This window comes from Ascidiella aspersa, chromosome 4 (genome assembly GCF_963924565.1).
Source record: "Ascidiella aspersa chromosome 4, kaAscAspe10.2, whole genome shotgun sequence".
In the NCBI taxonomy this organism is placed as follows: domain Eukaryota; kingdom Metazoa; phylum Chordata; class Ascidiacea; order Phlebobranchia; family Ascidiidae; genus Ascidiella; species Ascidiella aspersa.
In genome coordinates, this window is record NC_139450.1 from 7,983,687 (window position 1) to 8,002,709 (window position 19,023).

The following is a 19,023-nucleotide window of genomic DNA, read 5'->3' on the forward strand; positions in this document are numbered from 1 at the left end:
AAAATCTGCTCTATAAAAACAAAAATAATTCTAATACGAATCGAACTACACCGGATTTTTTCGGAAAGGCTATAGCCGTTTAATGGGGACTATCGTTTTATGATTATCGTTAATCAGTAAGACACCAGAAAGGCCCCATTTTGAAATATACACATTGTGTACATGCAAGTTTTCTATTAAAATATTATCTATTCAAAACTGAGTATTTTAAACTCACGCATGTCGGCCTTGGAATAGCGAGAAGGCCAGTTGTAGCCAAGCACATGTTTCTCTGTAGGCCGTTCAGCGTATAGCCTTCATCACATTCGTAAGTGAATATTTTATTAAAAGGGAAATCCGGACCGCCCAGTATGCGCCCATTCAATGGCGGCTCTGGCGTGCAGTTAAGGCTGGCCGGCGGTGTTACGATTTCCACGTCGGGTTTTTCTGTCAAAGAAAAGACAATTTTTTTAGTTTTAACAGGTATTTCTACTGTGTACCCTAGCAGGTTGTCACAAGTTTTTTTTTCTGATTTGTTGTGGCCTTTAATTTGTCACGTCTTGTTATTTTGTTAATGTAAGAAAAGTTGTTCTTCTAGACAAATTTCCTAATAGGTCCCTTAGTGCGTTAGAAAACTATATTTTATTATTTCTCGAATGCACTTAATGCTTCCAGTGACAATAACATATTGTCATTATCGTTATTATGTGTGTCATTGTCGTCGTCTAGCTTAGTGAAGTTTTAGTCATCAATGTTACAAGCACTTGGATGTTACTTATCTTATTCAAATATGGGTAATTTAGCAATCTGCAAGCTTTTTTAAAACAATGGTGTTTGATGGCGATTCGAACTCCGTTGTTGAGTATATATATGGATTCAATAGTTGAAAAGTTTTGACAGAAAATATATGTGCTGTATTTTCGTAAAAACTGCCTGCTACGTCTAATTTTTACCTTTGTACTTTTACCCTACATCTAATTTCTTGTCTCTTTCAATATTTCCCCTACATCTAATTGCACGCATTTTTGTTGAGCATTTTCTGCCAGTTTTATAATTTGCGATTATAAAAGAAAACGCGACTTACTCTCGCAGCTAGGGAGGTCCCCAAGAACGGTGCCGTCGCTTTTGCAGACCAGCAGCCCGACTCCGATCAACTTATAGCCATCCATGCACTTGTACTGAATCAGTTCGTCAGTCTGCCAACCGGCCTTCCCCTTAGGAGTGATCTCAGCGTTTGGCGGCACTTCCGGGTTAACGCAAACCGGTGCCGCTTCACTGGTCACCGGCACTTCCGCAGTCGTCGTAATGGCTGGTAACCAAACGAAGGAGTTAATGGCAGCGTCAATGTTAGAGAAAAACGCACAAAAAAAGTCAAAACCGAATCCCTATATTTGTGCACAGTTTTGTACGTTATGATATTACAGGAAGGCAATTTGCGAAAATGTTAGTAAGAGTGCCACAATCTATTTTGGTAGGGTTTTGTAAGCCGCAAAGGGGAACTACTGCTTTACAAGATAAATGCTGGGTGGGATAAGTTGGGGTAGCGTTGGCATTTTATTTTACCACCTAAAACTATTGTATTTTATTTTTGCAACACTAATGCATTGTAAGGATTCGAACTAACCCCCAACTGTAAAATACTCCATTCATGGCTAAATGAAAAATACCCCTATTTTTTTTAAGCAAGTTATCCCAGGTTTATTACTATTTTTTTAAACAAGTAAATAACGTCTCAAAATTAGATTTGTTAAAAAAATGTGCCACTAAATGCCTAAAATACAGATTCTATGTTTTTCAAATAAGGCAGCGGCACAGAGCCTTTAGCTATTTTTTGTTTAGTTCTGCGGAAATTCGTTCAGTTTTACCTTGTAACCAAAACTGAAATGGTACAGCCAGTGCCAATCGAATTCGCCCATTACCCAAAGCGCTTTCTCCCACATAAGAAGTCGCCTGACAAGCTTTTAACCCTAAAACCTAAATCTAGTCGCAATTCGCCCGTGCCGGTTTAACAAATTCGTACCAACATCAACTAACACTTGAAAAAAACTGCCAAAATTCACAAGTACTCACGCTGACAATACGGCTCCTCGCCCGACAAAACTGCTCCGGTTTGACATTCCCGTTTGGCGTCACCAACCAGTACAAAAGCTCCCAGGCACCGGTATTCGACCGCCTCGCCCTGGAACCACGCTAATTTACCGGGCGGCAGAAGTTCGGCGTTGGTGGGTATGGCTGGCCTTGGGCAGGCGAAGGAAGGCGGTGCTGGGGTAGCCTCTGTAGTACTTGTTGCTGCTGCTGTTGTGCTCGGGATTGCTGTTGTTGGTGTTGTGAGCGCTTAAAGACGAAACGACTTTGCGTGACTAAACCTCTGACACCCCGCTACTGCGCTGACGGAAATTTAGCTCTCGTGGTGTAACGCTCCTCTTAGCAGCAATATGTCTAGACGCCTTACTTGCGTTAAACCCCAAATTTTCACCAAACAACAATAAATATTCTATTGTTAAATTATCTTTAGTTTTTTTTGTTTTGGCCGGTGGTTCTCAAACGTTTTTGCCTGATTGGCCCTGTTCGTTTTCTTGAAATAATAAACAATCACTTATTTTTTAAACCAAGAAAGGAATACTTTTGAAATACTAAAATATTCAGTACCCACACAAACTGATTACTGTACACCATCTGTTAAATTATTGAATAATATCATTAAAAAATAAGAAATAAGTGCTTTGGCTAACATATTTTATCAGTCAAAATATGTGAAAGATGTTGCGTAAAACCATTAAAACTGCTTCGGGATCCAGGTTTTTCGGACACCAGTTTTGAGAACCACCGGTTTGGGTCAAATCATTGGCCACCAGCTACGATTTAAAGATCAAACCACCATTATAAGGTATATTAGTTCTTACACTGAAACCTGACAAGATATGTACTTTCCTGTTGTTAGTTTACTACTGCAAAGATCTCACCAAGCTACGATAACCATGTTCTAAAATCACCGCTACTCTCTGTACAAGTCCTGACCGTATTAGTCGCTATATCAAATCTGCAAGAGCTACAGTGTAAATAACAGAACTTGCACAGCCAGGCAGCTGCTACAAATGCTGTCGGCACCCCTACAAAAACACGTCAAGCACTCTGCGCGCGCCTAAGCAGCGGCTAAATGCTGCGAAAATAGGAAAAACACAAATATGAAGTGCCTTGTGACAGCAGTGCTGTTGCTCCGTAGAGAGAAGGACGCGTTTACAGCACTTTTCGCGAATAGTGAAAAGACAGAACACTCCCTATAATATTATGTTTAAATAAAGCATGCGGTGAGTCAGTAAGCGCAGTTGTGCAGTGATCTATTGAAAACCGCGGCTATTAGTGCTAATATTGATCGCAGAAAGCATGAAATGTCGTTTAGTGTTTTATAACATATATTGCACAACTTTAGGTCCATTGTTTCGGAAAATGAGAACCAGAAGTCAATTTTATTTAATATTTTTTATCTTTTTTTACAGGACAGACCTACTTAAAAGTTGTTCAAGTTGGCCAGAAATTATTTCTTTCACGTCACATGCAAAGCGTTTAGTTTAGGTGCGAAGCTTAATTGAAATGAGCAAACAACAGAAATTTGTTTAGAAGTCAAAAATTTAATTTTTTTATTGATTTGGGCTTTTGCTGTATGCCGCATGCCGTTAAGCGTTTAGTACCAACACCGATTTAATTTCGGCTTTTGGTAACATTAGACAAGTTAATGCGCCAATGTGTTAATCTACAGTTTGTAGGTAATTACAGACCTCAAACCAATATCCCCGATGTTATCTCCCCTAACCTTGTTTGTATCCAAGGGTCGGGCGGATTACATTTTTCACAACAGGGAGTGTTATTTTAAGCCTTTTTAGGACATTTCATTGGGTTTTTTATGTCTAAAAATATCAGCTTGTGTTGAAAAGTGTTCTCGCTGCCTCATATACTGTACAGGGCCTTGGTGGAAATGAATCTGTTTATAAATTTTATCAAGGGCAACAATTTGAATATCAAATTTAGGTATTTCAAAGGTCTGGGGAAAATCCTTGAATTCTTGACTCGACAGTAAAGGTTTATCGTTTTAATATTTTGGCAAGTCATTGAACTCAGGCTACCCCTCTTATAGAAAGCTGGCAATGAAAATACATTGAAGCAAAGCGCAACTTTTATGTTTAAAAGCATGTCACCCGACTCTTCGCGAAGCTATTTAAAGCATAAAGTATATTGACAGTTGGCCAAACGCACCGGACCTGCTTTTTTGCTTGCTCATACAGCAGCGGGGTTTACCTTCGCAAGTCGGTGCAGTCAGGGTACCAGTTGACGAACAAACAGCACTAGGGGCGCCGTTTAGTATGTAGCCGGGTTGGCAAGCGTACCTGACCATTTGGTTGGCCGAAATGACCCTTTCGCCGCCTTCAACGGCACCGTAGGTGGGCGCAGTTACTGTGCAAGTGGTCCGTGGCACGGCTATAATGTAGGATGGACCGATTGGCACCAGCGCACGAGGCTAAGGACACGACCGAAAGCGGACTACACTAATGGCAGACTTTTGACACGACTATAGAGTCGGATGACTTGAATTTAGTCAAAAGCGAGGTAAACACGGCCAGGATCTTACCGATATTTATTTTTACGGCGGAAGATGGACGTGACTCTGCGTGGTAAGCAAAGGATTTCAAGTGGACTTAACTCACAAGTAGTTGGACATGACCTCGTATGGATTTGACTTCAGTGGCATATATGTGGTCAGTTGCGTGGACAATGGACATAGGCTACGTGGACAGAATTTACTTTTGTATGGTCAGGACATGACCGCATGACTTGTATGTTCTATTGGAACAATACTTAAAGCGTACCTAACTTTTGGTTTGTTTAAAAAACGCCAAAAGTTATTGGTTTTTGTGAATACTGAGGGTGGACTTGACTTCAGAGTCAATTTTCGATGATTGTCCAGTTATGACAAGGTCGCGGAATTATACGTTTTAGTCAGAATCTACATACCACTAGAACTATTCATGCACCGAACCTATTGAACTAACGATGGCATGCAAAAAAACATTATTCAAACAAGAATCAAACGTTAGTTTTAAATAACGAGACGTTGTTCTAGTTTGGTTAAGGTTTTAACAAACACTCGCAAAAATTTCGCGAAAAAACGCGAAACTCCCTAGACACCAGAAACAAAGCCGCATTGCCACTTACCGGAGCAGGTGGGTTTATCGCCCGCGTAGGCACCGTTGTCCTGACAAACGTAGGGCGAGGTCGTCTGAGAAAGCACGTATCCGAGGTTGCACTTGAAGATGGGGGCGTCGCCTGCCACCCACGATCCTGCCTTAGGGTTCTCAAGGTAACCGAAAGGGGGGGGTGTTGGTATGTTGCACACCACTCCGACGTTTTCTGGGAAAAGCATGAGCGTTTTAGGTTTTGTTTTCGTGTGGTTTTATTGTCGTAGAAGAACCGTGTTTTTTGTAGGTCTGAAAGCACCAAGGGAAAAGAAAAAACGACTACCTGTTACGCGTCGGTATCGGCTTTAGTTGGCCTGATCAAATTAAAAAAAATTTTATGTTGGAGAGATGATAAAAGCCGCACTTTTCAACGCTTTTATTTTTTGAGGAATGAATTTGTTTGAACGCGTTTTATAAAAAAGATAGTGCATGAAAAACCCTTTTAATTGGGTGCAATCAGATTTGGACAGAAAATCAAATTTTAATAACGGTAAAACGTAACATATCGGGTAGCAGTATCGTCAAAAATATCGGGTAGCAATATCGGAATAAAGTGCCAGTTATCGGTCATCCCTTGCGAAAAAACAACAAGCACACACGATTAAGGATCACAGGAGAGCATCAGGAATTCCTTCGCTGAAAAGGTCACTTACGGACACAGATGGGGACTGAACCAGTTGGGAAGGCTGAACCCTCGCAGCGAACGGTCTCGGATCCCACCAGGCTGTAATTAGGCTTGCAGTTGAACTTGATGTACTCCCCAACTGCCCAGACCGTCTTGCCACTTTCGTTGACCTCGAGAAGAATTTCGACGTTATCAGGCACCGCAGGAATGGCGCAGCCGGCTTGCGGGACAACGACTGGAGCTACAGAAAGGTAAAATGATTTGACTATCAAGGTCTGTTAAGAAGTAGGTTGTATAGTTTGAGAACGTTTCAAATCAATCCTAAGATAATGGTTGGAGGTTTAGTTGGATGTGGAATGAATATCAAAGCCCTTACAGAAGTAGGTTGCGTTTTGTGAACATTTCAAATAAATCCTAAGATAATTGTTGGAGATTTAGTTGAATGTTGAATGAATACCAAAACCCATACAGAAGTATAGGTTGTTGAAATTGTAAAGCCTACCAGTGACGCTCATTTAGACGAATGACTTGGGTTGAACTTAAGTGTTTTCATTAAGCTTTTTTGCGTATAATTTGGTAATTTACTCTAATTTTTGCACATAAAACAATTTTCTTGACGTATATTGCTTTTGTTGTTATTTTTAAGTTAAGGTATATTGCTCATAATCGAACGAGTTTACCCAATTTCATTAACTTAACGAGTACTTTTATGACAAGGATTTGCCCTGGATTTGACTTGACTTAGACTTAAGCTATTTTTCAAAATGGCTTGACTGGGACAGTGTTAGTAGGACTGTCTTACATATCATTCTGCATCCTCCGACTGGCATTGAGAATTGGCCGTTAGTCTGGCACACTACCACGCCGTTGCTGATCAGCTGGTAGCCGTCGTTGCACTGGAACTGCACGATCCCGCCTACTGGGATATTGCTGCTTGGCGCTAATGCAAACGCGTTGGGGGGGACGATCGGGTTGGAGCAGGTCGTTGGGGCAACTGAGGGAAGTACCACCACGGGGGGGTTGGTGACTGTTCGGACTGGAACGTTGTTGACACCTTTAAAAGCGAGGGCAACTTGTTTTTTCTCATGTGCAGACACAGTTAACAAAAGTCCTGCTTTTTATTAACACATATATTCAATAACGTTAAAAGGTGTTTAATGAAACGTTATTCCTACTATACTGAGTAATATACAGGGCACAATACAACAAACCACAATCTTGCCGTGTTGTGAGTGTCATTACCAAGTGGATGTCTTGGACAGTTGTGCAATTATGAATTCGAAAAATAGATGCCCTTACTAAGTTCACATTTTGTTGTTTTTTTCATGCTGGGCAGCGCTGATTATTCGAAACGCTACTTACCAACGCAGTAGGGAAACGGCGCGTCGTATGTGCCAGCACTAGTGCACCGGAGAACGGAATTTCCGATCAATGAGAAGGGCGCGTCACAGGTATAGGCGACTCGGTCGCCAACGGCTCGGCCGACGTCCGGTTGTCCATCGATGCGACCGCCTGCTGGAATCACCGGGATGGTGCAGCTCACCGCGCGTGTGGCAACTAAGAATACGTTAAATATATAGGTTAGGCAAAATCTTTCGTGACAGTGTTGTAATGGCTTAACTTAAGCCACCTGTGTTTAAATAACTCGTTTCAAGTCTTTTGTGCAAAATAACTTGGCTCGACGTATACGTCGTTTGAACAAATCACTTGACCTGAGTAACTCTCTTGGACAAATGACATGGGTTAAAACCGAGTGTTTTTTGTTTTATAAACTTCGGTTAATTATCTTAAGTTTTGAACATTGAACAATTTGCTTGCTAAATTTTGCGTTTTTGACATTTTTTTTTTGAGTACGAATTTTAGTTGTTTAACGGTAATTTTTATAAGGTCAGGTCCCTTTTTTACAGGAAAACAAGTCATAACTGTCTCGCGGCTGCTTTGTTGGTTCTCGACGCGTTTCAATCTTTTTAGTGAGAAACCTGAAAAGCGAAAAGATGTCTTCGACTCGGCTACACACCGCTGACTAGAAAGCATCGACTTTGTAACGTTTCTCAAAGTCATGTGTCAATACATTTTCGTTTTTGTCAGTTCTAATGCTTCATCTTGCACCTTGTAAGTGTCCGTACCTTCATAAAGGTAATAGATAAATGTAAAAATCTTCTTGGAAGTTTAGCAAAACGGGCACATTCGCATACGCTTCATATTATGTGCGTCACCCTGGCACACAGCTCGAAAATTCGCCTGATGCTAAAAGTATTGTTTCTTTTAACATTTTTCAGGCTTTGTTTAACATTTATCCGGCTGTGTTTTTTTGACAAAAGGGACTCTAAAGTTTATTTTTAGTTTAAAATTTTCTGTCCGAAAATAAAGCCTAAAATGGAAGAATACAAGCATGGTTATGGTTCTCCAATCGTCATTTTCACAGAATCAACTCAAATGTTAGCTCATTATGGCCTAGCCCTAAAATTTTACAAAAGGTGCGACGGGCAAGAAACGAACTACAGCCTAACAAGCCGCGTTCAATTATTTTAAAGCATTTTGGCGTTGAAATGGTCGATCTAAGGTAAGTCGCCCAACAGTTGTTCCGTTTAGCACTTACTCGAACAAATGGCCGTTGTGGTGTACCTTCCGTTCGCTGAACAGCGTGCGGTCGGGCTACCTCCCAGAACGTAACCAGTGTTGCAACCATAGGTGACCTCGTCACCAATGCGCCAGGCAGCCCTGAACGGCGACAAGATGATGCCGTTTGCTGGGGCCTGGGGCTGGGGGCAGACAGAAGGCACGACCCTAACTTCTGCGGGCGACAAGAGAGCGTCAAGGGCGGTAAGTTGCGCGATAACGACGCATTTTCGCAGGCTGCGGTCATGCTGCTGCTGCGATCAGTGGGAAAGCGAGTGTTCGGTTTCATTACAGGCAACCATTGCGAAAAATCCTTTAGATAAGCACTCGTGCATATAGCGGTTTAGTTAACGCATTGGTCCGGCCATGTTTTAACAACCAATCACGACAATATTTAGTTGCGAGATCTTATAGATTTTAATGGTGACGCAAGGGTCTGTAAAGCGCTCACAACATTGCACATTGTGAGACTTAAATGTTAAAAAATCAAGATGATTTTTTTCTTAAAATTTGGCGCTGATGCCAAATTAGTATTGAGCGCAGCACTTGGTATCGCCTGATGTTCTACCATACGATCTTATTGGAATTCCCTGAATTACACCATAAAGAAATCAAAGCGCAAAGCAAAGTATATAGCAATAAAAGCAGTTGCAATGGAAATAGAGAAAGTAAAGCTAAGCTTAAATAAGATAAATCTTATTCTGTGATTTCTGTTGCCAGAATGTGTGATGCCATATGAAGCAAGGAAAAAAACATGATTTTTCATAAAGTCTAAAGGGTTTTAAATCCGTGAAGCAGTTAGCGATAATGTGAAATACAAGTAATTGTAAGCATATGTTCAGCCAAAATGAAATGACGCCGTTTCTTTAAATTCCTCTTGCCAGACTGTGTGCTGCGTTGAGAGAAACGCCACATGACAAAGCAAAACAAAGCCACCATCTCATTGAGCAGAGTGAAAGCGAGTGTGGCCTACTTACGACAGACAGGAAGTGCACTGAAGACTCCGTTCGCTTGGCATTGGGCTCTGTTGCTGTTGCCTCCAAAGGTGTAGCCACCGCTACAACCGAACTCTACGTATTCGCCGACTTGATAGAAATCTTTCGCGTTTACAATGGTGGCGAACTGTGGCGACTGGGGTCTTCGGCAGGTCACCACCACTAATTCTATTGATTAAAAAAAAAAGTTTATATAGCAGCGTATAGAATTCAATAAGGCTGTTAGCAGGTAACGAATCCAACAAATGCAACTTGGAAGACGTCGTTAGTCAGGCAAACCGTTTCTTTAATCCATAACCATCAAAGATTAAAAACTGCAAAATGATTGTTACATGGAAAGCATAACTTACCATGCCTTGGGTTCTATCAGTGAAAAATTATCGCTATCAGGTTTCAAGCTCGCTTTTTTGTTTTCAATAGAACAGGTATCGGGATGAGAATAAAGGTTGGAGTTTTACACTTCCTTTAATAGAAGCATTTTAACGTTAAGCGATATATTTTGTTAGTTCTCTATCCCATACTTTGTGCTGAACATCTGAAAGCATGGTGAAGACACTTTCATTTAACTAAAAAAAGCAAGACGGCTCTAAATGTGGTCATGCAAGGGCGGTAAGCCATTTCTTATCTTTACAGCATTTTGTTTATTTACTCTTAGTTGTGCGATCTTAGTATCATTTTTTTATGTTGTAATGCTTACCATGGTGAATAATTGCTTCTAATGTATATCGAATCGGTGGTAACCCCTCACTAGTATCAAATCGATACAGGTTTCGGATTTGATGCAATATTATTGTATACTGGCGTAAAATACCAAATCAGAAAGCAAGAGCAGAGCAAAAGGGAATATTGCAAAGAAGATAATCGGGATTGCAACACAAGGAGTAAACCGAAGCGTTTAGGCTTACCGAAAAAGTATGCCTTAATTCAATTCGATTTTTCTTCACTTTATGTTGCCGAAATGTTGTGTTGCGTAGCGCGATAAAGGGGTATACATTTGCAAAAACACCCTCAAGATCGTTGAATGCGCACAGAAAATTGCGATATGGCAGCGAAAGCTTTTGCAATTGACAAATCAAATTCAGCCAAAATTTAAATTACGTCATTTGTTTCAATTTCTTCTACCAGACTGTGTTCTGCGTTGAGAAAAAAAGCCACCGTGGTATTAAGCAGAGTGAAAGCGAGTGTGGCCTACTTACGACAGACAGGAAGTGCACTAAAGACTCCGTTCGCTTGGCATTGGGCTCTGTTGCTGTTGCCTCCAAAGGTGTAGCCACCGCTACAACCGAACTCTACGTATTCCCCAACCTGATAGAAATCTTTCGCGTTCACAATGGTGGCGAACTGTAGCGACTGGGGTCTTCGGCAGGTCACCACCACTACTTCTATTGATTAAAAAAGAAAGCAATTTTATATAGTAGCGTATAGAATTCAGCAAGGCAGTAAGCAGGTAACGAATCCAAGAAATGCAACTTGAAAGCCGTCGTCAGGTTTACAAATCGTTAGAGCAACACCCCACCGGTATCGAATTGATACAGGTTTCCGATTTGATTCGATCTAATCGTACTGCTGTAAAAACATCATACTAGAAAGCAAGCGCGATGAAAATAGCAATATTGTAAAGAATACATTTAAAACTACGAGACAAGAAGTAAACTGAGCCTGTAAGCTCAACAAAAAGACGATTTTTCGTCAATTGCTGTTGTCAGGATGCTGCGATATGTAGCACTTTAAATGCCGTGAAGCATTTACTGATACGCCCTTATGACCGGATACACAAACCAAATTGTGATGCAGTAGCGAAAGATTTTGTTTTAATAATTAAACAGGACAAAGCAGAAAAGAGCCACCGTGGTATTGAGACTGGGGAAAGCGAGCGTGGCCTACTTACTACAAACAGGAATTGCACTAAAGGCTCCTGTCGCCTGGCATACGGCCCTGTTGTTTGCGCCTTCAAACGTGTAGTCGCCTGTACAACCGAACTCTACGTTTTCTCCAACTTGATAGGCATCTTTATCGCCCACGATAAAGCCGTTTTGTGGCGCTTTGGGTTTCGGACAGGTCACCACAATTTCTATATAGTTCAGAACAGCCTGTTAGTTCATTATTAGCGTTCTCATTACAGTATAAAATTTTGATTAAGTTTTCACAATTCAGCCGTTTTTGCCAAAAGAAACAAAATTAACTTAACCAGCAGGTTAGCATGCAAACTGTTTCGCAAAATGTTAATAATCTTCCTGACAACCGATAAGGTTACGGGTTGACCTTCGTAACACGTGAAGCCGTTTCACAGAAAAAAATTAATTCAATCTTATATAAAAACAAGAACAGTCAGCCCTTCAAATTACCAACTTTGTTTCGCTGAAAACACCACTGCGTATCGAAAACTCTGACATGCTAAGAATTCAACATAGCGTTTTCCAGAAAACAAATGCTGATGTTACCGAAGTTTTGCCCATATGAGAAATTAGCCCACGTTAAAAACCTGTAGAAACAAGGTTTAAGTATCTAAAACCGTGCAATCATGCATGCATAAATTTCGATAGGTCCATAAGGATCTGTTAAACTCGCAAATATAGAGTGTTGCTTTACACCACCCGGTATAGGTTCGCCTTTGGAATTAACTGTACCAAAATCCAATCCAGACAGCGTCAACTCACGGATTAAAGAGCAACGTGGACTTGGACTAAAAACACCCGTCGGAAGGCAGGTGGATGACCGTCCAACCAGCTCGTAACCTTGGCTACAGCCGAAGGTCACGCTCCGACCTACGTTCCACGTGGTCTGCGATCCGACAACAAAACCGTTGTCTGGCGCGTTGGGCCTTGCACAAATCACAGCGTCCTCTAAGACAGAAAAACTTGGTTTGTACCTCATTGGATCATTCAAAGCCGAACGTAGCTCCCGCAAATACCGTTAAACAGAGTCAAACTACAAAACCACTAAACATTGACCCATATTTGTAGATATTTCTCCACAAGGCAATTTTTATAGCCTGCGGACATAAATTAATAACAGCGTCTCTTTATCGAAGCGTTTCGCCTACTTACTAATGCACACTGGGTAGCGACTGAATTGACCGTTCGCCTGGCACACTGAAGTCCTGCCGCCGGAGAGGGTGTAACCAGTGTTGCAGCCGAAGGTCACACTTTGACCTACGTTCCACGTGGTTGTAGTTTCCACGATAAAGCCGTTACGTGGTGGAATGTTGGGCCTTGTACATGTAACCAGCCTCCCTAGGATCAACAACTAATTTAGGATGATAAGACGTGATTTATGACCATTCAGTGAAGATTATTGTGATGAAAGTACACTGGCGTTGGTATATGTTATTATGTGCATTTAGTAGAAGTATATTATTTTGCAATTTAGCATTGGGCGCTTTTGCTAATCGGCGCAAACCGTTGGGATCGAATTAAAATGATGCTCGTTATGTGGCCAGAGCGTGGTTCGTGCAGACGCTCACTCTTCACGATAAAGAATCACGGGGGCTACTCACATGAGCGCGGCTCCAAACACTACAAACCGAATCAATGACTCTCCTGCTATATTAAAAAACAACACATAGCCAACGAACTGCAAACTTTGAGCTTTCATATTACATTTTCAAATGCTCTTTTGTACAAAAGTGTATAACTTGATTGTGAGAAGAGGACATCCTTCTCTAACGAGATTAACTTATGGGTTATCAATGTCCACTCGTGGTCGTAGTCCTTTGGCGGGACACGTTTTTTATTTTTTTCCTTGGCTCTTTGCTTGACAGGCAAGCGTTCGAGGCGACTTACTAGTGCACGTTGGTGGCTGGTTGTTGAAAAGGCCGTCTGCCTGACAGACCGCCGTGGCGCTGCCGCTCAGGATATAGTCGTCGTTACATTCGAACGTAACAACCTCGCCTCTGGTCCACAAGGTCTGCGTGCCCACAATGCTGCCGTATTCGGGCGCCGCCGGCGTTGCGCAGGTTACCAGTCTCACTGCGGTCAATAACGAGACGGCTGCTGGTTTTTCGTTGCTGTTGCTATGTTCGCTCGGCTATAGATAGCTGCTCGTTTTGTGTGGCAACAATTTTGGATCGCGATTGCTTTTGAGCTGCGCATTTTTACAGTGACGGCCTACAGTCTGTGGGGATTGTTACATTTTTCATCATGTCTGGTTTTAGGAAATAAATAAATATTTTTTAAAGTAGGCTAAAAATTAAGATTTTGTAATGTTTGTTAATTCGCTGTTCTAACGATTTGATTTTTAAACTTTTGATGGGGGATTTTTTTATCAAAATTCAAGAAAACGTTCGTGGGGGGATTTTTTTTATCAAAATTAAAACACCTAGAGCTAAAAGATTTGTGCAAGGCAAGCGAACTAAGGAGCCATTTACACTTACGAATGCATCGTGGTGGCACGTTGTTGAAACGACCGTTGGACTGGCATACTGCCGTGCTGCTTCCGGACATGGAAAATCCGGGGTTGCACAGGTAAGTTACAGTGTCGTTTTCGGTCCAGACGGTCGTTATGCCAGCTATCTGTCCGTTGATTGGCGCAATCGGCGGTTCGCAGTTTACAATACGACCTGTTGGAGGAAGCGGCTGAAAACGCTATGGCAAGTGTGCTAAGCAGAGACGGGTTTGGAGCGAGTTTGTCTAAGCGCTGAGCCTGGAAAATCAACCGCGCTGAGCCATAACGAGCATGATTTTGTGGGAGTTTGAAGGTGTTGTTAATACAAGGATACACCGGTAAATGAAATAGCCAATAAAATGTGCTGAATTATGAATTGCTTTGGAAACCGAAAGCAATGTGTTTGGTTTGTATGGAGGTTAGTAACAATACAAAACTTGCAATGGTTTTATGTTGTTTGTGACTTGATGGGATTAAAGTTGCATGATAATTTAAGATTGATTAGTTGCGAATTTAAAACGTTTTGCTGTTAAATGGAAGGTTAGTGAAAATATGAATTTGATCCGAGCATCGTTATCTTTCACATTTCTTGCTCTCAATGATTTAAAGAGCTTGAAGAAGAAACATTGAAAATAATGCTCTGGTTGGTTATGTAGTAACGTGTAAGTGTATATGTGGTTAAAGATGCAAGGCAAAGGCATGACCAACAAAGCCAACACAGACGGCTTTTGTCAAGCAAAGAGATACTGAAGTTTCGATGAAAAACAAAGCTCACACCAAAGCCAATGGAAAAAATGAGGCCAGGCCCCGAAAACCACCAGCAAATTTAAATCAAACAGCCAAAGCAGCCAAGGTTGTGTAAAGAGCCAAAACCAGCCAAAGGAGATCATCAGAAGACAAAGCCAAAATCAAGTTTTTCTTCAGGCAAATTGTTCCAGGTTCTCCCTGCCAAAGCCACAAAACAGCAGCAGTCGGAACCCAACTTACGCCTGCAGATAGGCAGCTGTCCAAATGTGCCGTCGCGCTGGCAAGAGACCGAAGAAGCTCCTACTAAGTCGTAGCCAGGATTGCAATCGAACGAGATCGAATCTCCATCACGCCAAGTAGGCGGCCCGCCGACAATGAAACCGTTCTGGGGCTGCTGCGGCCTGGGACAGATTACAGGACTCCCTGTTGCGCAAAAATAGGAGCTTTACAGTTTGCAAGCCGATTGTAAGCTTCAAATCTATGACAAGCGAGCACTTACGAATGCATATTGGTGGCGGTGCGCTAAAGCGTCCATTCGGAAGGCAAATTGCCGAGGCTATCCCTTCAATCTCATAGCCGTTCAAGCACTCAAAGTTGACCGAACTTCCTTCAATCCAGTCCGTCAATAGGTTCACAATGCGGCCGTTCTGAGGGGGGACCGGGCTATCGCACTTGACCACACGGCCTGTGTGTTGCAAACGCACAATCGGGTGAAAATCTTTTCCTGGTTTATGAGCCCTACCCTGGCGCGGCCCCTTTTATCTTGGAGGTATTATTGTATGGCGCATTTTGGTATACATGAGCGGAATAAAGCGGTAAAGAACAAGTTACGGCGCAGAGCACTGTATGGGAATTAGTCGGGTGTTATATCAAGACCTTGGGTTTTCTTATTTATAGCTTGTGGTCGAAATGCGTTTGTTTGTTAAAACCAGTGCGCTAATGAGCTTGTAATTTTGCCGATTGTTTTCAATTTTTAATGAACAAACAACTAAAGCGCCCTTCAGCAACTTTAACCATACGAAAATAAAACGTTAAGAAATGCGATTCGGGAAGATGTAGCTACAAATTCCTTGAACACTTTATGTTACCAGCGTTTAAATCAGTCAATAGCGTATTATCAGTTGGAAGTAACCGAAATTGACCCCGATATGTAGCCGTTTCCCGCGATTTCGCGCGTTTTTTGTGCTATTCAAAAATGGCCGCACTTACGCGTGCACGTGGGACCGGGGTTGTCGAACCCATTCGCCCCGCAGATGGCGCTGTCTCTGCCCGTCAGTTCGTAGCCGACCCTGCAGCTGAACGTGACTCTTTCGCCTTCCTTCCACGTTCTCTGCGAACCCACGATGAGGCCGTCGACCGGGTTGTTCGGTCTCGTGCAGATCACCACCACTGTGCGTTAGGGGGGAGTAGAGAAAGTTGGGATTAGCGAGACCGGAATGACTTGGCTGGCTGCGCCTTGCGAAGGCGGTTCCGATGATGTGCGACAACCGGTGGCGGTGAGATAAAATTATGAAATGAAGTAATTGAGTGTTGGAACTTTTTTTTACGAATTGATTTACGCCGACTGGATGTAATGGTGTTAATATATCTGTTCTTGAAAGTGTTTAGTTCAAAACACTTCTGTGCCGGGTTTAACACTACACCGAGTGCTTTAGCTTTAATGAAGACTTCTTTAAGGTTAGATAAGTACAATCAATGCAATCGTATTTGTCGTGGCCTACATTTTGACACCGAACGTAATATTAAACGGTTGTGGTCTTAAAATAAATATATTTCAACATTTGTATATGGCCGTATTTGTCTAATTCTAAATAGAGGAATCAGGTGGCACTGTATAAAGACAAATTGTATTAGATTCTCGACAAGCTTTTGCATATTTTAACATGAATCCCTATTTTGGCGCTCTTTTAGCATCCTACCTTAACCCTGACATGCTTTGAAATTAGCACGGTTCATCAAGTGTAACTATGTTCGTGTCGATTCAAACAGAACAAATTGTACGCGGCCAAGATATGTGGAGCTAAGCTAGGCCGTACAAAGGCCACAAAAACAATCAACAAGCAATTATCGAATGAATCCAACGCAACTCACAAGAACAAACAGGGGCCGGATTGTTAAATCCAGTGTTTGTGCACACGTCCCTTGGGTTGCCTGCCGTCATCTCGTACCTCTCGTTGCATCGGTAAACGACAAACTCCCGTTCTCGCCAAACCGTATTTGGTCCCACAACGAAACCGTTTATCGGCGCTGGTGGTTTCGTGCAGGTCACAATGACTGAATTCAGATAAAATCAAGTTGGTCAGTCAAACCGTGCGTGCATGGGCTCAAATTTTGTTAGTATTTTTTTTTGCTGATTAACGCCTGCCGTTATACAGTTGCTGTCCACGGTATTATAACAGCTGAAAAATCACAGAAAAAAGTGCTGGAAATTCAGACAAAAATGACGTAAACACGATTAAACTGAATTAATGCTTAAAAAAAGAATTCGATTCAAAGTCCACACAGAAGTAGGCAGCATTTTGAACGTTTCGAGTGTCCTTAATTAATTTTAGTGAGAAGGTAGTAAGATATATTCGAAAACGTTCAAAATGCTACCTAGTTATTTATTTGACATTCTTACTGCAACCGACCATTATGCTCCAAAGAATTGAATTAATATTGCAAAATCTCAGTGAGGTGAAGCAACACTAAAAGCAAACAGCCAAAGCGGTAACTAAATTAAAGCGTAGTCACGTTACAGGGTTTTCCAAGGTATGTCGTACACCCTCATTAACCTCACAGCACGTGAAATGCAAAGTTAAAAAACGTAAAAGATGTGCTTTCAAAGCAAATTAATTTCTGAAATCGTCCGATAAAAACATAAAAAATCTCTTTTGCAATCTCGCCGCAAAGCATGTGTGTGTAACGCGCCGCGTGCACCTGTGAGTGTGTGTGCACGACGGCAGCGCTTCCTCAGTGTTCCCTAAAAAGCCACCAAGCAAAGCAAGCGTAAAGTGTGTTCAGATGCAATGTAAGGAGTCCATTTACGAGTGCAGGTTGGAGTTGGATTCCGGAACCCAGCCGCCGTACAAACGTCCGTTATTAGCCCGGCGGTCAATTGGTATCCCTCGTTACATCTGTAAGTAACGACGCCGTTCTCCAGCCAAACGTCGCGCGACCCAACGATGATACCGTTGAGCGGCGCCGGCGGTCTTTGGCAGGTCGGAATCGCTAAAGTTCACTCTGGCGCGTTATTGCTAGGGAAAAACCTTAGGTACTGGACACACACACACACATAACCACTCGCAAAGACATGTACACTGCTCGGTCAATTCCGAGAAATACCTAACCTAACTTATGTTGGGTCCTAGGCTCAACCCAAAGTAAGCCCATTACCATATCATAACCAAATTATTTTAAATCACATTAAGCCCGACTTGTTTGGATTTTAAAGTCCAACAAATGCAAGCGTATAAAATCATATCAAGCCCAACTTATTTTGGGTTTTTAAGTCAAACAAATGCAGGAGCAGAATTATATTAAACCAATCTTATTTTCTTGGATCTAGGATAAACCTTTTGCAACAACATACACTCACAATACTTCCGGAAAAGCTAATTGCAATCAGTCAATCTAGTTTGGATTTTTGTGTAATATAATATGGACACACTACGTCTGCGCTTCATCTTTTCCAAGGCAAAAACATTTCGTTTTTAAGGCAAAGACGTCACCTGTAAGTGCTTTAGCAGGGTTTAGAGAACTTACCAATGCAGCTTGGCAATGTGCTCCAAACTCCATTTGCTCCGCACGTGACGGTAGGTTGTCCCGCAATTCGGTAGCCGGCGTTACAGGCGAAAGTCAGGCTACTTCCAGCCAGCCAGACCGCTCTTCCTGGGCTCACGACTCGCAAACCAGTGGGCAGCACAGCAGGGACGGGGCAGCTTACGGCTGGAAATTGTAAGGTTCGCGGGTTATCAGGTGCACTTGTGCAATATGTCACCCTTTTTTAAACCATATTAAAGGAAAAATTAAGGGTTTCCGTTTTCTATAGTGGATTGGAACATAGAATAACCGTACCGGTAATCAAATTCCCAACTAATTGGGATTAATTAGCAATTACAAAAACGATGCTTAACAAAACAATCGAATCTTCCGCTTCCTTTATACTCTTCATTTTACAGCTATGCCGTTAAAGCAGTTACTCTTAACCTTTTAGTATTACCTCGTCTAAATTTTAATCAATTGAAAGACTGAAATATGTATTTCAATGTTCAAGGGTAGCCCCTGTATCGTTGTCAAAGCCGTATAACATTTGGTTAGTTATTTCCTAGTTTAGAGAGTAGTTATCTGGGTTGTTATGATTTAAATCAATGACATGTAATCAAGTCACAGTTTTTTAAATTACTTGACTTAATATATTATTTACATTGAGTATATCTCTGTTTCTTTTATAACAACGTCCACA

The 19,023-nt window shown here is 41.8% G+C and overlaps 1 protein-coding gene across 1 annotated transcript in view; it reads right to left on the minus strand.

Annotated features, from left to right (window-relative positions):
* The window catches only part of LOC146146964 (sushi, von Willebrand factor type A, EGF and pentraxin domain-containing protein 1-like), a 31,824-nt gene that overhangs the window by 1,756 nt on the left and 11,045 nt on the right, over positions 1-19,023 (minus strand). The window contains exons 13-33 of the mRNA XM_083387889.1: positions 18,324-18,506; positions 17,607-17,789; positions 16,671-16,853; positions 15,789-15,968; positions 15,079-15,264; positions 14,820-15,002; positions 13,822-14,007; positions 13,232-13,417; positions 12,497-12,682; positions 12,107-12,292; positions 11,338-11,520; positions 10,646-10,831; positions 9,432-9,617; positions 8,435-8,629; positions 7,198-7,392; positions 6,638-6,889; positions 5,864-6,076; positions 5,188-5,382; positions 4,273-4,452; positions 1,064-1,288; positions 218-426 (exon numbers count right to left, since the gene is read on the minus strand). Coding sequence (XP_083244015.1) covers positions 218-426; positions 1,064-1,288; positions 4,273-4,452; positions 5,188-5,382; positions 5,864-6,076; positions 6,638-6,889; positions 7,198-7,392; positions 8,435-8,629; positions 9,432-9,617; positions 10,646-10,831; positions 11,338-11,520; positions 12,107-12,292; positions 12,497-12,682; positions 13,232-13,417; positions 13,822-14,007; positions 14,820-15,002; positions 15,079-15,264; positions 15,789-15,968; positions 16,671-16,853; positions 17,607-17,789; positions 18,324-18,506 — 4,061 coding nt within the window. The remainder of the gene's footprint in view (positions 1-217; positions 427-1,063; positions 1,289-4,272; positions 4,453-5,187; positions 5,383-5,863; positions 6,077-6,637; positions 6,890-7,197; positions 7,393-8,434; positions 8,630-9,431; positions 9,618-10,645; positions 10,832-11,337; positions 11,521-12,106; positions 12,293-12,496; positions 12,683-13,231; positions 13,418-13,821; positions 14,008-14,819; positions 15,003-15,078; positions 15,265-15,788; positions 15,969-16,670; positions 16,854-17,606; positions 17,790-18,323; positions 18,507-19,023) is intronic.